Source organism: Artibeus jamaicensis, unplaced genomic scaffold (genome assembly GCF_021234435.1).
Source record: "Artibeus jamaicensis isolate MK-2021 breed Jamaican fruit bat unplaced genomic scaffold, CSHL_Jam_final contig_65, whole genome shotgun sequence".
Taxonomy (NCBI): Eukaryota; Metazoa; Chordata; class Mammalia; order Chiroptera; family Phyllostomidae; genus Artibeus; species Artibeus jamaicensis.
Genome location: NW_026521913.1, coordinates 3,405,005 through 3,423,943, shown reverse-complemented (window position 1 = coordinate 3,423,943; position 18,939 = coordinate 3,405,005). Strand labels below are relative to the sequence as shown.

The window sequence follows — 18,939 nt, the reverse complement described above, 5'->3', positions numbered from 1 at the left end:
ACCAGCTAATTTTATTTTTAACAGTCATGATGTCTATACTTTCTTTTGGGAGTTTTGAATTGCTTAGTCCAAAATTAAAAAGACATATATGTAAGCACAGGGCTTCCCTTCCAAATCAAGACTATTCTAATAAGCATTGTGCATGATTGCTTACTGTGCATGGGATGTCACTGTCGAGCTCCCGGAACAATGACACCCAGTCATCCTGCTTAGCCACATTCCAATTGGGATAGTCCAGGAAGGTAGCCTGGGCCATGATTTCATCCTTGTCATTGTAGAGAGTAATGGCAAGGTTTGCCTTCTCCCTGTGGAAATGATTAAAACCGCACACATAATTAAGATTAGTGAAAGTGCGACGAGGATGTGATTTTCTCCCTGACTGGCTACTGGAGGTCAGCAACCACTGCATAAGGTATGATAACCATTGAAAGAATTGGAAACAATGTGACAGCCAACTTTGGGAATACATCTTTTGGGACATCTGGTATATGAACTAGATTTTTATTGAAAATTATTTTTCATTAGAAAGGTACTCTACTTATTATATGAATTATCCATATGCTTGGAGATTGGGCTGGGGAAATTGTTTGACTGTAATGTTTCCCCCGTCCTCTCCATGTTGCCAATACCACTGCATTAGCCTAAGCATATACAGTTAGGGTGGACAATGCCCCAGTCTGAGCAGGACTGATGTGTCCAGGACATGGGGCTGTCAGTGCTAAAACCAGGAAAGTCCTGGGATGAGTTGGTCACCTATGTAGAGCAGCAAACCTGAGAGTTTAGCTTCACCTCTGTCAGCATTCATAACAATTTCTCCAAACCCTGACTGAGCTAATTGATTCTTATGGAATCTGGACATTAGCAATATCACCTGATCTAGCTGCAGAAATGGAAGCCTTGAAGGGGTCTTGCTTAAGCTAAGGGAAACATGCAAATTAACAAAGACAGGGTAGGAAAACCAGGTCTTCCAATTTTTCTGGTGGCTTTCCCAGAGGTATGTCTTAATAGTTCCTCCCAACAGCTACCCTCTCACGTGGCCTGTCATGACAGCAAGAGCTATGACATAAAGACAGCATACATTTTACTACATGGAGAACCATTTGTATATAAATTGAAACGCAATTTTCACATTCTCAGCTGAGTGAAATCTACTGGTATCTTAAGTTAGAGGAAAAACTTTTTAATGTTCCTTTCAAAAACAAAGAAGGCAGATGTTATCCATTCCCTATTAAGGGGACTAGATGAGAAGACAGCATATAACTGAAGGAGAAGAGACGATGGGGAGAGTAGAAAGTTACGTATAATTTCCAGTTAAATTTTTATTGCCAAAGTATTGTATTGTCAGTGCAGTAAAAAATTAGACAGTATGTACTCACAAGCAAGAAGAGAAAAAATAATTTGAAAAATCACCATTAATAGCGCCTCCCACAGATAACCAACCTCTGTCAACGTTTTAGTGTCAACCTCTCCACATTTGCCTTGTTTAGAGGGCAGCTATGCACTGAAAGGTACTTCATGTGTTTTTCAAAATGAAATCACACAACCCATACTGTTGGTAGTCTCCTTTTTCCCCCCACTTGATGGCATATTATTTTCCTAGAGCTGTTCACCAAAGAGCAGCCTCTCACACACACGTGTACTTCTTGTTCTTATTTTTTGTCTTTAAACCAGATCACTTTGGCTTAAATAAGTACATTTTAATAAGAAGTTTACATCACTATCATAAATGGAAAACCAGTATCTTTTACTGGAAATAAAGAATAACTATAAAAATAAAGATATAACATTTAAAACAAAAATTTCCTGTGCACATACCAGAAATATGGGCATCTTTAGGAAATAATGTGCTAGGGATGTTGATCTCAGTGCCTACAGCCACCATCCGCTCTTATAGGAAGGCACGCCCCAAAGCTACAGAAGACTCCACCAAGAGTACACCCAGTCCAAGGGCCCGCCTAGCCCAAGAACCCCACCAAAGCACTGACTATCATAGAAAAAATGCAGCAGACTACTCTCAAGTCCCAAGAATACTGTATCCATACAAAGGACTTATTAGCAGAAAAATGCAGTCCCCCAACCTCTCCAGTTGATTCACGGAAGCCCTGCAGTGGCTCCCTCCAGCTCCTGGTCCTCTGGGCTCTCCTGCCCCAGGCTCCCAGAGCCATGACCCAATAGCTTCCTATTGAGAGTACTCACTCTACTTCTGATGAGAAAATGCACAGGGCACAGGACCCCTCAACATGTCAGTGATGACAATGGTGGTGTGGAAGAGGAAGCAGGCAAGTGCTGGGACAGGGTAACTGCATTCCCTCAGGGAAGCAGGGAAATGTGTTCCTGGAGTCCCAATTTGAACTTAAAATGCATTTATCCACGAGAACCTAGGATGGTGGTTGGGTTCTATAGTACTATTAACATAGTACTGTACCACACAGACATTACAGATTAGGTTTTTGTGGTTTGGCCTGGGAAGCCAGCCATGAATAACTTTGTTTCAATGGGAAAATGTACTGCAATTTCCAAATGGCTGACTGCAAAAAGTAACTTTTGCAGTGCTATCTTTTTGCATGTATAATTTCCACTTCTTATTACCTCCTAGCCATTAGGTCCTACACAGCAGTGGTCACCAACCATTTTGGCACCAGGGAAAGATGGGGGGTGGGACAGGGCAGAGCTCAGGTGAGCAAACTCATGCCTGGTGGTTCTTCCTGACAGGCTGTAGCCTGGGGGGTTGGGATTCCTGCTGTATAAGACAGATAAAAATCATTGTGATATCAAAGAAGGAAGAGGAGGAAAAAGGTAGAAGGAGAAGGTATGTTTTTAAAGCTGGTTTAAAATGATTCTTTATAATAAGCCAAATAGTAACCAAAGAAGTAAAGGAGCCCTCTTAAAATAAACATACATGCAGGTATACATTTCATACAAAATATGTTCAAGCTCAAAGATATTATCCACGAATAGAAATCAGAGTTGTTTTCATATAGCAATGTCTCACTTATTCAGTTATTTTTCCAAGTCCAGCCAAAACTCATTTTATTTAACAATACTTGATGGAAATCTTGGTGAAAGTGTCCCATTTTCTGTGTTGTGAAGCAGCACAAATGACACAGCACTCGGTGTCCTCTTGCTGCCCAGTGCACACTGAACTGGAGCATTCACGGTTCCCACCTTCCCCACTGCACTGGGACAGCTGCACTTGACATGGCTAATTCTTTTGGCCCTTTCCTCACTCATCTGCTATGCCCAATCAGCTCAATTTCTCCCCTAAAACTTAGCAGGTTTTTAGGTAAGGTAAATTTTAGCCAGCAGTCAATAAAATGAAACTGAATAAACTATAAAAGAAACTGGTAGTTTTAGAAATGCCTGCAAAACATATTTGTAAGCCTCGAGACTGACCCTGTGTGAGGACAGGGAATTACCTAAAATAAACAATGAAAGATTCCATGTGCTGGGTAGTAACTGGGGAGTTCCAGGAAATTAATGAAAATGTGAACTTATTTTTACTTCTGAAAATATGCTGATTTCTAAGATGGTTTACAATGTTTGGTTATAAGGATCCCATTTTAGTAAAATCCTAAAAATACTCTCACTACTCCCCTCCCACATGACATAAATTATATTTTTCATATATGCTAATTCAGAAAACACCAATACATTAAACACATCCATTAAAGGTACCCTTACAGCTACTCCAAGGCCTAGCAGGGATATGAAGCTTATCTTCAAAAACAACTGGCTATCAATAATTTTCGGCCATTTACTATGTAACCATGCAGAGACTTTAAGAAAAGATATTTGTGGAAGCTTTTTGGGAAAAACAAAACAAAACAAAAAACAACCTATAGAAAGGCCCCAGTTGTGGTCCCATCCTCAACCCTGCATTCTGTGTTCTGAATACCACTGGAGGCTGAAGAAGAACTTGTGACCACATGGACAGCCCAATCATCTGCCCTCCTGCTCAGACTGTGACACACTTCATCCCTCCAGGGACAAGTCAGAACTGCACATTTGCTAATAAGGCTTATAATTTATTCATATAAGGAAATTTCATTCACTTGGTAAAGATTCAGAAGACTTCTATGGGTACACAGTATAAGCTCCCCACCCCCACCCAACACTTTTGAACCCCTGCCGCTCACTTCCTCCATCTCAGATGTGATCACACCTCCCTTCTGCATGACGTGCTGCAGCTTGTTGGTTTCTTTCAATGTTGTATACGGAAGAGAATTCCACTGCACTCATGAAGTAGTGCCTCATCCTGTTCTATGGCTGCCCAGTTGATGAGAAGGGAAGGGAAGGAGAATAATAGAAAAGCTTACCTCTGTCCAAGCTTAGTCCCTGCCCTCTTCCAGCTGAGCCAGAGGGAGGAAAAATTTCAAGCACTTCCTAGGAAATAAGTACTGCACTGTATGTAACAGTTATTTTCACTGTCCCAATCATCTTGTAAATTAGGTACAACTGTCCATTGCACAGATGAGGAAGCTAAGGCTTATGGAGACTGGGTGACCCATACGCAGTCCCATGGTAGTAGCGGATTCATTCATTAATGCAACAAACATTTATTGAACAGCTACCAAGCACTAAGTGTTGCTCTAGGCTCTGGAGATACAGCAGGAAACAGGCAAAAAACCCTGCCCTCATAGAGTTGAAATTCTAGGGGAGGAAAAATTTTTTTTTTAATGAAAATATATAGAACATCAGGTGGTGGCAAGTGCTACAGAGAAAAAATAAAGGGGAGAGGATGTGTGTGCACAGTACACTTCAAGGAGAAGGTAGAATTTGAGTTGCAATGAAGCACAAATGTGCCTGGGGTGTTACAGAAAAAAATAAAGGAAGTCAGTATAGATTGAGGGTGATGAGGTCACAGGAAAAAAAAAGGATGGGCTCTGTACCAGATCATGGCAGGGAGATGGCACACCAGTGCGGGGTTTTGAGCAGAAGCACAATAGGATCCAAAATGTCTGAATCATGACACTCTGGCTATTGTGGGAGGAGGTATGGTCAAGGGTTGACATCAAGGCAAAATCAGAGAGATCAGTTAGGGAACTGCTGTAATACTCAAACAAAAAATGCCGGTGCCTTGGACTTGGCAGATAGATAAAAGTGAGCTGGAGAGAAGATGTGGGGTTCTAGATGTGTTCTGAAGGCATGTGTTCTTTGCTACTATGGGATATGAAAAAAAGAGTAAAGATGACACCAAGGTTTTGGTCCAAGTACGTGGAAGGAGGAAGCTGCCAGAGTTACTGAGATAGAGAAAGTGTCAGCAGAGTAGTTTGGAGGCAGGTGACAATCATGCTAGGTATGAAGTCCTAATAGGGATCCAAGGGTGACATCCACTAGGAAACTGGAAAAATAAATTTGGAATCTAGGAGAGTCTGTCATAAATGTTAGATATTATTTCACATTTAAGTCTTAAATTCACTGGAATTAATTTTTTTGTATGACATGAGTTTGGTATTTACATTTATTCTCTTTTCCATGTGGATAATAAATTATAGAAGTACCATTTTGAATGGTACATCCTTTCCCCACTGGCTTTGTCACCACACTGGCTTTGTCATCATCCCATTTTCAGGTATGTGTTGGTCTGCTTCTGGGACCTCTATCATGGTCACTGGTCTTTTGTCAATTCCTTCACCATCATCACAACATCCTAATTATGATACCTACAAGGAGTCTTTAGCTGGGCAAGTCTCCTCTTCTTATTTTTCTCATGCAGATTATTCTGGTCCTTTGCTCTCCCATATAAATTTTTAACTTTTTTATTTTTTATTTGAGAGAAGGGAAAGGAGAGAAAGAGAGGGAAAGAGAGAAACATTGCCTGGCTGCCTTGAGAACACACCACCACTAGGAACCAAGCCCCACAGTCTAGGTATGTGCCCCAAATGGAAATCGAACCTGAGACTTTTCAGTTCATGGGACACTGCCCAACCACTGAACCATGCCAGCCAGAGCCCATACAAAATTTAAAATTTTTTGTAATTTATTGATTTTAAGGGAGAGGGAAAAAAAGAAAGAGAGAGAGGAGTACCAATTTACTGCTCTACCTACTTATGCATATTCCCTGGTTGATCCTGGTATATGCCCTGACCAGGGATTAAACTTACAACACTGGCACATCAGGGACAACACGCTAACCAAGTGAGGTACTCAATCAGGGATCTCATACAAACTTAATATTATATTATCAATTGGGACAACCAACAGTATTAGCATTTTGATTAGGAGGAGAATAGGCTCCTTTATGATATCCATATGAAGAATAATCTTCATTTATTTAGGTATTCTTCAATGTCCTTCAATAAAGTTTGAAGGACTTCTGGTCAAGATGGTGGTGTAAGCAGACATACCTTGCTTCTATTGAACACCTGTCACTCAGAATCATCAGATATTGAGTTGAATAAAAGTCTGACAACTACAGAATTAAACAAACCATATCCAACCAGACTGAGCTGGCAAGCTGGTGCCATATCTGAGGCTCAATCAACCTGGCTAACACTGTTTGATCCACGTTGGAAGTCCCAAGAGACTGCCACACCCAACTTACATTTCCCCCAAGCTTTTTCCATAGAGTGGCTTGTCTTGGCTCATGCTTCACAACTTCCTAAATCCTCTCAAACAAGCAACAGCTGGCCTCTCAGTGAGCCACAGACCTGGCACTAGCAGCAGCCAGCCTAGTTTCACAGCTTGGCTTCACCTGGGAATTTCCAAGCCCAGCACAAGTAGCAGCCATCTCAGGTTGCTTTATAACTCAGGAAGGGCTGCCCAGGCAAAAAAACAGGTAGGTACTGGTCTTGGCCTACACCACCCAGGAAACACTAGGGCCAGCATATCTAGTGGACAGTTACGGACCACCTCCAAGTACCATGACTCTGCCCCTGCACAGCTGACCCTCCATGGAGGGTGGAGGGTGGTGGTCAATGGGCACTGCCAGTCCTTGCAGCTGACTGCCCTGGGTAAATCCCTCACATTTATCTGTCAACAGCAAATGAGGCTCAACTACAAGAAGAGGGTGTACTCAGCCCACACAAAGGGCACACCTTGAGAACCCTGCTAGGGTGATAGAAGAGGCTGTGCCACTGGACCCTCCAGGACACCTACTACATAAGGCCACACTACCAAGACATGGAGTCAAAGCAGCTCTACCTAATACACAGAAACAAACAGAGAGGCTGCCAAAAAAAAGACACAAAGATGTCGCACATGAAAAAAGAAATCAAAACTCCAGAAAAAGAGCTAAATGAAATGGAGATAAGCAATCTATCAGATGCAGAGTTCAAAACATTGTTTATAAGGATGCTCAAGGAACTTAGTGAGGACCTCTGCAGCATAAAGAAAAAGAAATAAAACAAAAGGTGTTAGGATAGAAAGAAAAACAAAACTACTTTGTACAGATGATATATTCTCTATAGAGAAAACTGGAGGACTTCAGCCAAGATGGAGGCATAGGTGGAGACGCCGTGCTTTCTCACACAACCAAGTTTAGAGACAACAAAATATTAGCAACAGAAAACACAGCCAGAACACAGAAAATTGAACTTTTCAGAAGTCTGATAACAACGAATGCTTCAGCCTGACCGGTAAGAGGGGTGAAACCAGCAGCTGGCGGAGCGGGGTTGCACAGGAAAACTCAGTCCAAGGGACTCAGGCGCACAGATCCCAGGCATGAGGTTGCAAAGGGCCAACCCAGTGAGCGACCCAGTGAGCGACCCAGTGAGCGACCCAGTGAGCAACTCCCAGATCTGGCGAGGGTGCAAGGCTACGCATTGACTGTGCTGTCTCATTCCTGCGCAGATAGACGGTGAGGGAGTGGGCAGTGAGACAGGCCCCAGTGGGCCCCAGCAGCAGGAGACAGCAGAGAGGGCCGCCATTTCCCCACTCTGACCCCGCCCCCACATACAGCATCACAACCCAGCAACCTCACCCTGGTGGCCCTGCCCCATTCCTAAGGCTCTGCTCCTCATACTTAATGGGTACGAACAGACCAAAATGGCTCAAGAAGATCTCAAAGCCCCAGAGCCCATAACTCTTAAGCGATGAAGAAATAGCAAAACTTTCAGATGCACAGTTCAAAACACTTGTGATCAGGATGCTCACAGAACTGGTTGATTTTAGTCACAAATTAGAGGAATATATGAAGGCTAAACTAATTGAAATGAATGACAATGCACAGGAAACCAATAGTAATGGAAAGGAAACTGGGACTCAAATCAATGGAGTAGACCAGAAGGAGGATTAAAATGACCAACCAGAAAAGAATGAAGAAACAAGAATTCAAAAAAATAAGGAGAGACTTAGGAATCTCCAGGACATCTTTAAACGCTCCAACATCCGAATTATAGGGGTACCAGAAGGGGGAAAGGAACAGCCACCAGTGGAAAACTTATTTAAACAAATAATAAAGGAGAATTTCCCCAATCTGGCAAAGGAAATAGACTTCCAGGAAATCCAGGAATCTCAGAGAGTACCAAAGAAGTTGGACCCAAGAAGAAACACACCAAGGCACATCATCAATACATTAGCCAAGATTAAAATGAAGGAGAGAATCCTAGAAGCAGCAAGAGCTAAGGGGACAGTCACCTACAAAGGAGTTCCCATCAGACTGTCAGCTAATTTCTCAAAAGAGACCTTACAGGCAAGAAGGGGATGGAAAGAGGTATTCCAAGTCACGAAATCCAAAGACCTACAACCAAGGTTACTCTATCCAGCAAAACTTTCATTTAGAATGGAAGAACAGATAAAGTGCTTCTCAGATAAGATCAAATTCAAGGAGTTCATCATCACCAAGCCCTTATTATATGAAACGTTAAAGGGACTTATCTAAGAAAAAGAAGATAAAAAAGATGAACAGTGAAAGGACAGCAAACTCACAGTTATTAACAACCACATCTAAAACAAAAGCAAACTAAAAGGACAGCTAGATCAGGAGCAGAAACATAGAAATGAAAATCTCATGGAGGGTTAGCAACAGGGGAGTGGGAGAAGAAGGGAGGAAGGTACAGAAAATAAGTAACATAGATGGTAGGTAGAAAATAGATAGGGGGAGGGCAAGAATAGTATGGGAAATATAGAATCTAAAGAACAGAAGACACGTGGTCATAAACTAAAGGGGGAATGGTGGGGATGGGGGGTGCAGGGTGGAGGGGAATGAAGGGGGGGAATAGAACTGTAATGGCATAATCAAAATAAAAATTTAAAAAAACTGGAAGAAATATGTAAACAAATTATTAGAATTAATACATAAGTTGCTGGCTACTAAGTCATTAAACAAAAGACAATTGCATTTTTAAAGATTAGCATTGGATGCTTTGAAATCACTTTAAAAGAAGACTATTTAACTCATGCCAAATAATATACAATATCTAAGGATAAAACTGATGGAATAGTTCCAATCCCCCTATGGGGTAAATTATCAAAGTTTATTTTTTAATTAAATTTAATTTTTTAAATTATATTTTGATTATGCTATTATAGTTGTCCTGATTCCCTCCCATGGCCCCAGCACCCAGGACCCCCCCACTCCCTCAAGCAATCCCCCTACCATTGTTCACGTCCATGGGTCATGTGTGTAAGTTCTTTGACTACTCCATTTCCTACACTGTAATTTATATCCCCATGGCTATTCTATAACTACCTATGTACTTCTTAAACCCCTCACCTCTTCACCCATTCTCCTGGCCTCTCCCATCTGGCAACCATCAAAATGCTCTCTGTATCCATGATTCTGTATCTGTTCTTGTTTGCTTGGTTTTTTCAATCCAATTGTTGATAGATATGTACTTATTGTCATTTTATTGTTCATAGTTTTGATCTTCTTTTTCTTAAATAATCCCCTTTAACATTTCACATAATAATGGTTTGGTGATGATGAACTCCTTTAATGTTTTCTTGTCTGGCCTCTTTATCTGCCCTTCAATTCTAAATAATAGCTTTGCTGGACAGAGCAATCTTGGTGTAGGTCCCTGCTAATTATCACTTTGAGTATTTCTCCCGAATTCCTCCTAGCCTGAAAAGTTTCTTTTGACAAATCAGCTGACAGTCTTATGCAAACTCCCCTGTGGGTAGGTAACTATTTTTCTCTTGCTACTTTTAGATTCTCTCTTTATCTTTAACCTTTGGCATTTTTATGATGTGTCTTGGTGTGATCCTCTTTGGGTCCAACTTGTCTGGAACTCTGTGCTTCCTGGACTTGCATATCTATATCCTTCACCAAATTAGCAAAATTTTCTTTCATTATTTTTTTCAAATAAGTTTTCAATTTCTTGTTCTTCCTCTTCTCCTTCTGGCACCTCTATGGTTCAGATATTACTACATTTGAAGATGTCCCAGAGACTCCTAAGTCTAGCCTTGTTTTTTAAAATTCTTTCCTCTTCCTGCTGTTCTGTTTTTTAAAATATATTTTATTATCTATTACAGTTGTCCCATTTTCTTCCTTCAATGCCCTCCACCGTGCACACCCTCTCCCACCCACATTCCCCCGCTTTAGTTCATATCCATATGTCATACTTATAAGTTCTTTAGTTTCTACATTTCCCATACTATTTTTACCCTCCCTCTGTCTATTTCCTACCCATTGTCTATGGTACTTATTCTCTGTACTTTTTCCCCCTCTCCTCCCCTCCCACTCCCCTGCTGCTAACCTTCCATGTGATCTCCATTTCTGTGGTTTTGTTCTTGTTCTAGTTGTTTGCTTAGTTTCTTTTTGTTTTTGTTTTAGGTATGGTTGTTAATAATTGTGAGTTTGCTGTCATTTTATTGTTTGTATTTTTTATCTTCTTTTTCTTAGATAAGTCCCTTTAACATTTCATGTAATAAGGGCTTGGTGATGATGAACTCCTTTAACTTGGCCTTATCTGAGAAGCACTTTAGCTGCCCTTCCATTCTAAATGAAAGCTTTGGTGAATAGAGTAATCTTGGATGTAGGTCCTTGCCTTTCATGACTTGGAACACTCCTTTCGAGCCTTTTCTTGTCTATAAGGTCTCTTTTGAGAAATTAGCTGACAGTCTGATGGGAACTCCTTTGTAGGTAACTCTCTCCTTTTCTCTTGCTTTTAAGATTCTTTCCTTATCTCTAATCTTGGCTAAGGTAATTATGATGTGCCTTGGTATATTCCTCCTTGGGTCCAACTTCTTTGGGACTCTCTGAGCTTCCTAGACTTCCTGGAAGTCTATTTCTTTTGCCAGATTGGGAAAGTTCTCCTTTATTATTTGTTCAAATAACTTTTCCACTTGTTGCTCTTCCTCTTCCCCTTCTGGTACCCCTATAATTTGGGTTTTGGAATGTTTAAAGATGTCCTGGAGGTTCCTAAGACTCTCATCATTTTTTGGAATTCTTGTTTCTTCATTCTTTTCTGATTGCTGTTTCTTTCTTCTTTCTGGTCCACTCCACTGATTTGAGTTCCAGTTTCCTTCCCATCGCTATTGGTTTTCTGTGCATTTTCCTTCATTTCACTTAGTGTAGCCTTATTTTTTTTCATCTAATTTGTGACCAAATTCAACCAATTCTGTGAGCATCCTGATTACCAGTGTTTTGAACTGTGCATCTGATAGGTTGGCTATCTCTTTGTTGCTTAGTTGTATTTTTTCTGGAGCTTTGATCTGTTCCTTCATTTGGGCCTTTTTGTTTGTTTGTTCTCCTTGATGGGCCTGTTACGTATGAGGGGCAGAGCCTTAGGTCACCAGGGTGGGGCAACCCAATTGCTGTGTTGTTATGCTGTGGGGGTGGATCCCAGAGGTAACAATGGGGCTTGCTCTGCTCTCTGCCAAATTTCGGTCACTTCCCCTGCTTCCCCCAAGCAAATCGGGCCCTTCTAGTGCTGACTACCATCTGGGTGGGTTTGTGTATGTTCTAGGACCCTGTGAGTCTCTCCAAGGAACTTTCCTGTGAGGCTGGGAGTTTCTCCTGGCACATCAACCCCCACAAGTGTTTTTAATTGGTGTTTTGAGGCTTTATTTCCCTGCACTGGGATCCTAGATTATGTGGTCTGTCTCGCTCCCCAGTTTTGCCTGGTTTATCTACACATGAATGTGGGACCCTCAGTCCACCAGCCACCTTGTGCTCCGTGCCCCTCCACAATCTGCCACCTCACTGGGTCTGCTTGCTGCCACCTCGTGTGTCCACAGTTCGCCAGCCACCGCTTTATTGCAAGCCCTTTCCTTACTGGCTGTCCAACTCCACCCCTCCTCCTGGTCTGGATGAATGTGTCTACTTGAACTCCCTGGTTGTCAGACTTCCATACAGTTCAATTTTCTGCCGGTACTGTTTATTTTTTGTTTGTAAATTGTTGTCTTTATTTTGGTTATGCAAGGAGGAACAGTGTGTCTACCTACACCTCCATCTTGGCCAGAAGTCTCTTTTTCTGCTGTTCTGATTGAATGCTTTTTCCTTCCTTGTCTTTCAAATCATTGATTTGATTCTCAGCATCATCTTCTCTACAATTGGTTCCCTGTAGATTTTTTTGTCATTTCATTTAGTATAACCTTCATTTCTTCCTTTTTATTGTTGCCATACTTAATGAGTTCCTCGAGCATCCTGATTACCAGTGTTTTCAACTCTGCAGCTGATATTTTGGTTATCTGTTTCATTTAGTTGTTTTTCTGCAGTTTATTGTGTTCTTTCATTTCTTTGTCTCCTCAATTTGGCAGCCTCACTGTGTTTATTTCTGTGTATTAGTTAGTACTGCTTTTCTCCTTGTCTTAGTAGCATGGCCTATTGTAGAAAAGGCACTTTTAAATTATGTGGGGCGGAGCCTTAGGTAACTGTCAGGGCAAGGCAACACACTTCACTGCCTGTGGCTCTGTGAGGGAGGGCTCAGAGAGGTGACAATACTGCTGTTTGGCTTCTGGGGGTTTACCCAGCACTCACCCCATTTCCAGTCATTTCACCCACTTCTCATATGTGACTGGCATCCTTTCAACTGTTGCCCTGGTGGTGAATTCTAGAGTGGGTGGGCTTGTATACTTTCTAAGTCCATGTGGGCCCTTTAAATGGACTCTCCTGAAAATCTGACCATTTCTTCCACAGCCCCTACCCTCACTGGTTTTTACAGCCAGAAGTTACAGGGATTTCTCTTCCTGGCACGCTAGAACCCTGGGCTGTGGTCTGGCCTGAGGCTGGGATCACTTGCTCCCAAGATAACCCTCCCAATTTTTATCCATTACACGTGAATGTAGAACCTCTGGTTCTACCAATTCTGCTGCCTCTCTGCACTACACTACATCTCTGCACCTGCCCACCTGACTCTGCAACTCAGTCTCTCCTACCCACCTGGATGAAAGTGGCTTCTTAAAATCCTTGATTATCAAGACTTTCATGCAGTTTGATTTTCTAATGGCTCTGAGTGTTATTTGTTTTGAGATGTAGTTGTAATTCCTTCTGTGCTTTGGTAAGGAGATGAAGCATGTTTACCTACACTTTCATCTTGACAGAGGTTGTTGACCCATATTATTTATAATGGCATTTAGAATGTTTCAAACATATGGATGTTTCTTAGCTTTTTGTTACTGATTTCTAACTCCACTGCACTGTGGCCAAAGAATGTATGATGTCAACTACTGAAATTTGTTGAGCCTGCTTTACAGCCTAAGAGGAGGTCAATTTTTGTGTTTCCATGTATAATTGACAAGATTATGTATTCTCTGGTATTGGGTGCAATATTCTACATTTGCCTTTTAGATCACATTCTTTGAGTTCTTGTTGAAATCTCTTAAAGCATAACTGATTTTGAGTTTACTTGATCTTTCACTTATTAAGAGAAGTATATTAAAATCTCCAATTATGATAGTGGGTATGTCTATTTCATCTTTTGGTTCTATTAATTTTTGCTTTATTTTAGGATTCTCATTAGGAACACACCAGTTCAAAGCTGTGACACCTCTCTCATGATCTAAACCCTCTTTATCTGCTGTGATGTTTTTTGCCCTAAAGCATATTTTGTCTAATATTTATATAGCAACACTAGGTTTTTCCAAATGAGATTTTGGCTGGCATATATATTTTTTCCCAGTACCTTGACTTTAAATACCTCTATGACTTTTTATCTTAGGTAGCTCTCATACATAAAATATGACTGTTTTTTGTATTGTTCTATTTTCAGCCAATCTGGCCATCTTTATCATTTAACTGAAGATTTTTTTCCAAATGCATTTATTGTGATTATTGATACAGTTCAATTTTTTTCCTATCATCCCATTATGTGATTAACATGCTCCATATTTTCTGTTTCTTTTTTTATTCTTCAATCTTGTTTTCTCTTAGATTTAGGGTTTGTTTTAAACTTTATTCCATTTCCCTCTATAAATAAGAAGTGATAATCTCAGTGCTTATCCTTTTAATTAGTATACTAGCCACCTAACATATATTCCTAACAAAGTCTTTAACCTCTGCTCCAGTTATCAAATGATGTGTAAAAATCATTGAAGCTTAGTGGCTAAAAGTAATTCATTATTATCTCTCATGGTTCTTGGGTTGAGGGAGTTCAACTGAGCAGTCTTTGCTTGGGGTTTCTGAATGGGACAGCAGTCAAATTGTGGCCATGGTAGGAGTCAATTCAATGTCTTCACTCATCTAAAATAGCTCACTAACATGGCTAACAGCTGATGTTGGTTTTCAGCTGGGAGCTCAGCTGAAGATGTCCACAAGAAGCACCTACGTGTGGCCACGTGACTGGAGTGTTTAACAATAAGGCATTTGGGTTCTGAGAATGAGCATTCCAAGAGGACCATTGGAAACTGCAAGACTTCTTAAGATTTAGACTTGAAGTTGCAGGGTATCACTTCTGCAGGTTTCTATTGGTTACACAGGGCCAGCCCTACTTTAGTATGAGAAGGGCATACACAAAATTATAAATGCAGGATATGTGGTTCATAGGAGAGATGAAAGGTACCTTTGTGTATTAGCTACCACATCCTCCCCCTGAATAACACAGGATTGGCCAAAAAACCCATTACATTGCTCCACACAACGGCTATAGTAGTGCTTAGTTGTTTTTAATGTCATTTGAAACAATTTTGTTAGAATGTACTGTGACAGCTGTCATATCAGCATACATTAAAAAATCATCAAAACTGGTGAATTTTTGTGCAGCCATTTTAATATTGAAGATGGAAAAAGATGTAACAATTTCAGTGTATTGTGCTTTGTTATTTCAAGAAACATAAAAATGCAGCTGAAACATAGAAAAATATTTGTGCAGTGTATAGAGAAGGTGCTGTCACTGTTCAAACATGTGAAAAGTGGTTTAAAAAATTTGTTGGTACTATCAACATTTTGGTCAAATTATTTGTCCTGTGGGGCTGTCTTATGTATTGGAGGGTGTTTAGCAACATCCCTGGCTTCCATCCACTAGATGCCAATAGCAGGAAATAGCCAACATACTCAAAATATTCAAATCAATAAAGTTATTGGTGAAAATGAAAACTGTGTCTTATATTACAGAAAAAAATGTAACGAGCTTTTTGGGCAACCCAATACCTTAAGAGTACATTCATTATAAATATGTGCCTCCCAGTTTATGTACAACTGTCCTGAATTTCAGCTAAGTCATTTATATCTCATAACTTATTTAGATTTAGTATTTATATTAAATTAGTTATTACTGTTACTGCTTTATACTAATTATATTTACTCACATATTTGCTCATATTTTTATTTACTTTCCTTCTTCTATCTTGGGCTTTCAGCTAAAATATTGTTCCTTCTGCCTATAGTATATTCTGAGGCATTTCCTTTATTCAGTCTGTTGATAAACTCTGTTTTTGTCTGAAAATGCATTCATTTTCTCCTTGGTATTAAAAACTTGTTTCACTGTGTATATATCATTTTAGGTTGATATTACTTTCCAAAATTGAAGATAGCCTACTAATCATCATGCTACTATTGTTGTCAGTGAGAAATTATCTGTTAGTCCAATCGTCAGTTCTTTGCAGATAATTTGTCTTTATTTTTTCTGATTATTTTTCAGATCTCTTTAGCTGTGATGGTTTGCTCTTTTATTACAGTTCCCTTACTTTTCAATTTCTCTGTGTATTCATCTCATTTAGGATTCATTGAGTTTTCTGGATCAAAGAATTGATGCTTTTCAACAATTCTGCAATGTTCTCAACTATTATCTCTTCAAATATTGACTGTTCCACTTTGTTTTATCTCCTGCTAACGTCTCTTAGTGTTTTTTTAATCCTCACCTCAGAACGTGCTCACTTTTTTATTTTTTAAGAGAGAGGGTAAGGGAGGGAGAAAGGGAGGGAAACCTCAATGTTAGAAACATTGCACTCACTCCAACCTGCAACCAAATTCACAACATAGACATGTGCCCTGACCAGGAATTCAACTGTCACAGAATGATGCTCCAACCAACTGAGCTGTACTGGGAAAAGACTATTAGTCTTAGTTGTTAATGGCCTGCTCACAATTTTTTGTCTCCTTGTGCTCAATTCTGGATAATTTATTAGTAATAATTATCTACCTCACTGCTTCTGTCTTCAACTGTGTCTATTATGCTGTTTGACTCATCCACTAAACTTTTTGTTTTGACTATGCAGGGGTGGGCAAAAGTAGGTTTACAGGTCTTCATATGGAAAAAGGACATGCAGGTTATAATTATTACAGTAGCTTTATTAACTCAAAAGAATAAACTGTCTTTCACAAACTCACAATTATAAACCTCCTTCTGTCCATCCTGTATTTTCCTTTCAAATGGTCTATTTAAATTTTTTCAAACTTTGTTATTCATTTATATGATCTTTTAAGAGTTATCTTTTCACTTTAAACATAGTAAAGCAGGACTTGAGGCTAAGATGGAGGCATAGGTAGACACACTGTGCCTCCTTACACAACCAGAAGAAGGACAACAACAAATTTAAAAACAAAAACTACCAAAACTAACAGAAAATGGAACCGTATGGAAGTCCAACAACCAAGGAGTTAAAGTAGACACATCCAACCAGACCAGTAGGAGTGGGAGAGACAGGCAGCTGAGTGGAGAGGACTTGAGACAAGGCACTGGCTGGAGGACTGGGGCAGACAAGGTGGTGGCAGGAAGAGCTGGTAGTCCCACATTCGCATATAGATAAACCAGGAGAAACAACTTGGGAGCGAAACAGACTGCATAACCCAGGGTTCCAGTATAGGAAAATAAGCCTCAAAGCCCCTGATTGGAAACACTTGTGGAGAATGAGGCAGCAGGAAAAACTCCTAGCCTCACAGGAGAGTTTATTGGAGAGACCCATAGGGTCCTAGAACATATACAAATCCACCCACTCAGGAATCAGCACCAGAAGGGCCAATTTGATTGTGGGTAGCAAGGGAAATGACTGAAAACTGGCAGAGCTCAGGGCAAGCAGCACTGTTCCCTCTCGGACCCCTCTCCCACATATAATGTCACAAGGCAGTGGGTGGGTTGCCTTGTCTTGGTGAACATCTAAGGTTCCACCCCTTACTACATAACAGGTGCACTGAGACAAAAAAAAAAAAAAAAGACCCAAATAAAAGAACAGTTCAATGCTCCAGAAAAAATACAGCTCAGTGATGAAGAGACAGCAAACCTATCAGATGCATAGTTTAAAACACAGGAACTCACTGGGTACATCAACAGCATAAAAAAGACAGGCAGCAATGAAGGTTGCATTATGTGAAATAAAGAAAGCTCTACAGGGAACCAACAGTGATGAGAAGGAAACCAGGATGCAAATCAATGGTTTGGAACAGAAGGAATAAAGAAACATTCAACCAGAACAGAACAAAGAAACAAGAATTCAAAAAAAATGAGGAGAGGCTTAGGAACTTCCAGGACATCTTTAAATGTTCCAACCTCCAAATTATAGGGGTACCAAAAGGGGAAGAGGAAGAGCAACAAGTGGAAAAGTTATAATAAAGGAGAACTTTCCCATTCTGACAAAGGAAATAGACTTCCAGAAAGTCCAGGAAGCTCAGAGGTCCCAAAGAAGTTGGACCCAAGGAGGACCACCCCTAGGCACATCATAATTACATTATCCAGGATGAAAAAATAGGAGAGAATCTTAAAAGCAGCAAGAGAAAAGGAGAGAGTTACCTGCAAAGGAGGTCCCATTAGATTATCAGCTGATTTCTCAAAAGAAACCTTGCAGGCAAGAAGAGGTTGGAAAGTCTTTAGGACAAGATGGAGGCGTGCTTAGTCACAATGTTCCTCCTTGCATCACACAACCAAAATCAGGACAACAACAATTTAGAAAGAAAACAACCAGAACTGACAGAAAATTGAACTGTATGGAAATTCGAAAATCAGGAGTTAAAGAAGACACATTCATCCAGACCAGTTGGAGGGGTGGAGTGGGGCGACTGGGTGGTGAGGGTTCATGGCAAAAAAAGCAGTGGCACCAGCTCACAAGTCGGCAACATGTAGACACTGGGTGTGTAGGAGGTGGCTGGCAGACCCCTGACGCAGGTGGCAATGGACAGATCCAGGGAAGTAGCAATTGTGAAGCAAGGCACAGTGCACAAGGCATCTGGCTGACCGGGCAGTCCCACATTCATGCACAGATAAACCAGGCTACACTATAGAGCCAGACAGACTGCACAACCCAGGGTCCCAGCACCGGAAAATAGCCTCAAAATACCAATTTAAAACACCGGTGTGGGTTGATGTGCCAGGAGAGACTCCCAGCCTCGCAGGAGAGTTTATTGGAGTGACCTGCAGGATTCTAGAACATACACAAGCCCACCCACACAGGAATCAGCACCAGAAAGGCCCAGTTTGCTTAAGGGAAGCAGGAGAAGTGACTGAAATCTGACAAAGAGTGCAGCAAGAGCCATGTTCCCTCTTTGATCCCACCCCCACACACAGCATCACAACACAGCAAATTTATTATTTACCCCACCTTGGTGAACACCTAGGGCTCCGTCCCTCATACATAATAGGCACAACAAGACAAAAAAAATGGCCCAAATGAAAGAACAGATCAAAGCTC

At 40.8% G+C, this 18,939-nt stretch overlaps 1 protein-coding gene across 1 annotated transcript in view; it reads right to left on the bottom strand.

The window, feature by feature from the left end:
- The window catches only part of CFAP61 (cilia and flagella associated protein 61), a 430,478-nt gene that overhangs the window by 391,033 nt on the left and 20,506 nt on the right, over positions 1 to 18,939 (bottom strand). The window contains exon 3 of the mRNA XM_053670941.1: positions 155 to 305. Coding sequence (XP_053526916.1) covers positions 155 to 305 — 151 coding nt within the window. The remainder of the gene's footprint in view (positions 1 to 154; positions 306 to 18,939) is intronic.